The following is a 2,572-nucleotide window of genomic DNA, read 5'->3' on the forward strand; positions in this document are numbered from 1 at the left end:
TTTATTTAAAAATTTTTTATACCTAGAGAAAATTGGGAAAAATGCTACAGCAGACACCCAGTTTCACTGTTTTCCAAGTTTGCCGTATGTACGTTATATGTATGTATGTTAATTGTTTATGAACCATTTCAAAGTAAGTTGCAGACAGCTTGCTCTAAATACACTCAATATTATCACCAACATACAGACCTTATTTAAATTTCCATAGCTGTCAGGAAAGTGTCCTTTTTAGTTGTGTGTTTGTTTTAATTCACAGCACATTCAAATTCATGCATTGCATTTGGTTGTATCTCTTTAATCTTTTAATTCAGAAAAGTCACCCAGCCTAGAAAAAAGATCTGATCATGAAAGCTTTGTGTATTTCACTGATCTTGTTCTTTATAGCCTTTGTCAGGTTACTTTCAATCAAATTATGTTGTAAGTTGAACACATCCTTAAAACTTTAAACATCTTATTAAAATGTATCTGGAGGACTAGTCTTTCTTTGTACACATAGTTTATAGGTTGCTAATCAGGAAAAATCATGGCCTTTAAATGGGTTTTTGTTTTTTTCCAAAAATAGTCTGTTTATAATCCTCCATTGAGGACTTGCATTTTATTGTAACCTATAATATAACTATCCAAATGGACCAGAAAACAAAAAAATAGTGGTTTTCCCCTCTCCTTCACCCTCTTCATCATCACTACCAGGGAACCATCTAAAGGTGTACTTAACAGACTACTTACTGAAGCACATTCCAAACTCGTTTGGAACATGTAACAGTTCAACACCACTGGAATTGATCAATATGCCTAAATCTTTACCCTTCTTAGTTAAAGCTATGTGAATTTTGGTTTTGGTTGATTTATGATTACTATAAGGCAGAAAGAAAATAATGTGGTGTTTTTTTTTTTAATTCCAGAGTGGTTTTCTGACACTACTAATGAATATTTAAAATAAAACAGGAGCAGTTCTGATCCTCTGTACTTTTGTCTTTATAACCTGTACTTACAGTGGATGTAATTTTGTATTAAAATTTAGGGGGTTTTTTTTAGGTCAACAAGGGCAGACACAAGATTATTCAAAGGCTTGGGAGGAATATTACAAGAAGCAAGGTATTATTTTTATTAGAAATGAGATTCTTTTGGACTTTTAATTGTAGTTACAGCAACAAAATTCTTCTGTTTTTTCAAAGGTCAAGCAGTTCCTGCTCCTACTGGGGCTCCACCAGGTGGTCAGCCAGATTATAGTGCAGCCTGGGCTGAGTACTATAGACAACAAGCAGCCTACTATGCCCAGACAAGTCCCCAGGGAATGCCACAGCATCCTCCAGCACCTCAGGTATAATAAATTTGTTAATTCGCTGATTTCTAATCTAATCATGTTTTCTGCATGTTTGTCTGTTTGGGAGTATGTTTGCCTTTTAAATTTTTATCTGGCAAAGTATAACTATTAAATGAAGTATTGTGGTATATTGTTTGGGTTTTTTTTTGTTTTTTATAACGCTTTCTGGCAACTGAGTGCTGAATACTTCTACAATGCCTTTGATTTTAAAAATAAATTTTCTTCCCCCAGGGATTTGCAAATCATGCAAGAAGCCACCACCATTTATATTAACCAGTTTTTCTTTCTTAAAGGATTCACTCCTGAATTAGCTCCATTTCAAGGATTTTCGTTAACTTTTTGTGTATTTCTTATGTATCTCTTCTGCACAGGGCCAATAATAAGAAGTGGACAATACAGTATTTGCTTCATTGTGTGGGGGAAAAAAACCTTTGTTAAATATATGGATGCAGACGACTTGATGAAGATCTTAATTTTGTTTTTGGTTTAAAATAGTGTTTTTTGGTTTTTTTTTTTTTTTGAAAATGTACAAAATATCTATCACTACTGATAGGAGGTTAATATTTCTGTGTAGAAATGAAAATTGGTTTGTTTTTAGTATTTAGTGTAGATGTACACATTCCAGCAAATGTATTTGCAACTATTATGTGGTCGATGCTTTGTGATATAAATGTACTTTTTCAATGTATACTTTCACTTTTAAAATGCCTGTTTTGTGCTTTACAATAAATGATATGAAACCTCCTGTGTCGGTAAGTTGGATATGTGGCTATTTAAAGGATTCATAATTTCTTAGCAATGATAAATTAAGATACATTACACAAATATATAAGCTTTCCCCATGAAATATTGAGTTTAATAAACACTGGCGTGTTTTTTCCCCCTTGCAGTATAGTGATAGATTGGAGAATCTTTTCCATTTATTGTATTTGGCTGTTTCAGCACAAGTAATCCTGATATCTTCATTTTTTTTCCTTCTGTTTGATTAAAAACTGCATGTGTGTACAGTGATCTTTTGGCATACTTCCATTGCATTAACAGTGAAATTTCCTTTTATACATGACCACTGTTTCAGACCTGTACTGCTGCTATAACAGTTAACCTTTCTGTTCTTAATTTCATAATTACTTGATTTCCAAGACTGTTTCAGCATAACTAATTTTAAACAGTTTTCAGATAGTGAATATGAGTAGCCTAATAAGAACAGTGTTTTTCCATGTAAAGCAACTCTTTCAATGTATATAATAT

The 2,572-nt window shown here is 32.6% G+C and overlaps 1 protein-coding gene across 1 annotated transcript in view; it reads left to right on the forward strand.

The window, feature by feature from the left end:
• The window catches only part of FUBP1 (far upstream element (FUSE) binding protein 1), a 32,742-nt gene extending 30,673 nt beyond the window's left edge, over nucleotides 1–2,069 (forward strand). The window contains exons 19-20 of the mRNA XM_012661117.1: nucleotides 1,176–1,321; nucleotides 1,696–2,069. Of these exons, the coding sequence (XP_012516571.1) occupies nucleotides 1,176–1,321; nucleotides 1,696–1,704 (155 nt within the window). The 3' untranslated portion in view covers nucleotides 1,705–2,069. The remainder of the gene's footprint in view (nucleotides 1–1,175; nucleotides 1,322–1,695) is intronic.
• The last annotated feature ends 503 nt before the right edge of the window (nucleotides 2,070–2,572 follow it).

Source organism: Propithecus coquereli, unplaced genomic scaffold, assembly GCF_000956105.1.
Source record: "Propithecus coquereli isolate 6110/MARCELLA unplaced genomic scaffold, Pcoq_1.0 Scaffold7, whole genome shotgun sequence".
Taxonomy (NCBI): domain Eukaryota; kingdom Metazoa; phylum Chordata; class Mammalia; order Primates; family Indriidae; genus Propithecus; species Propithecus coquereli.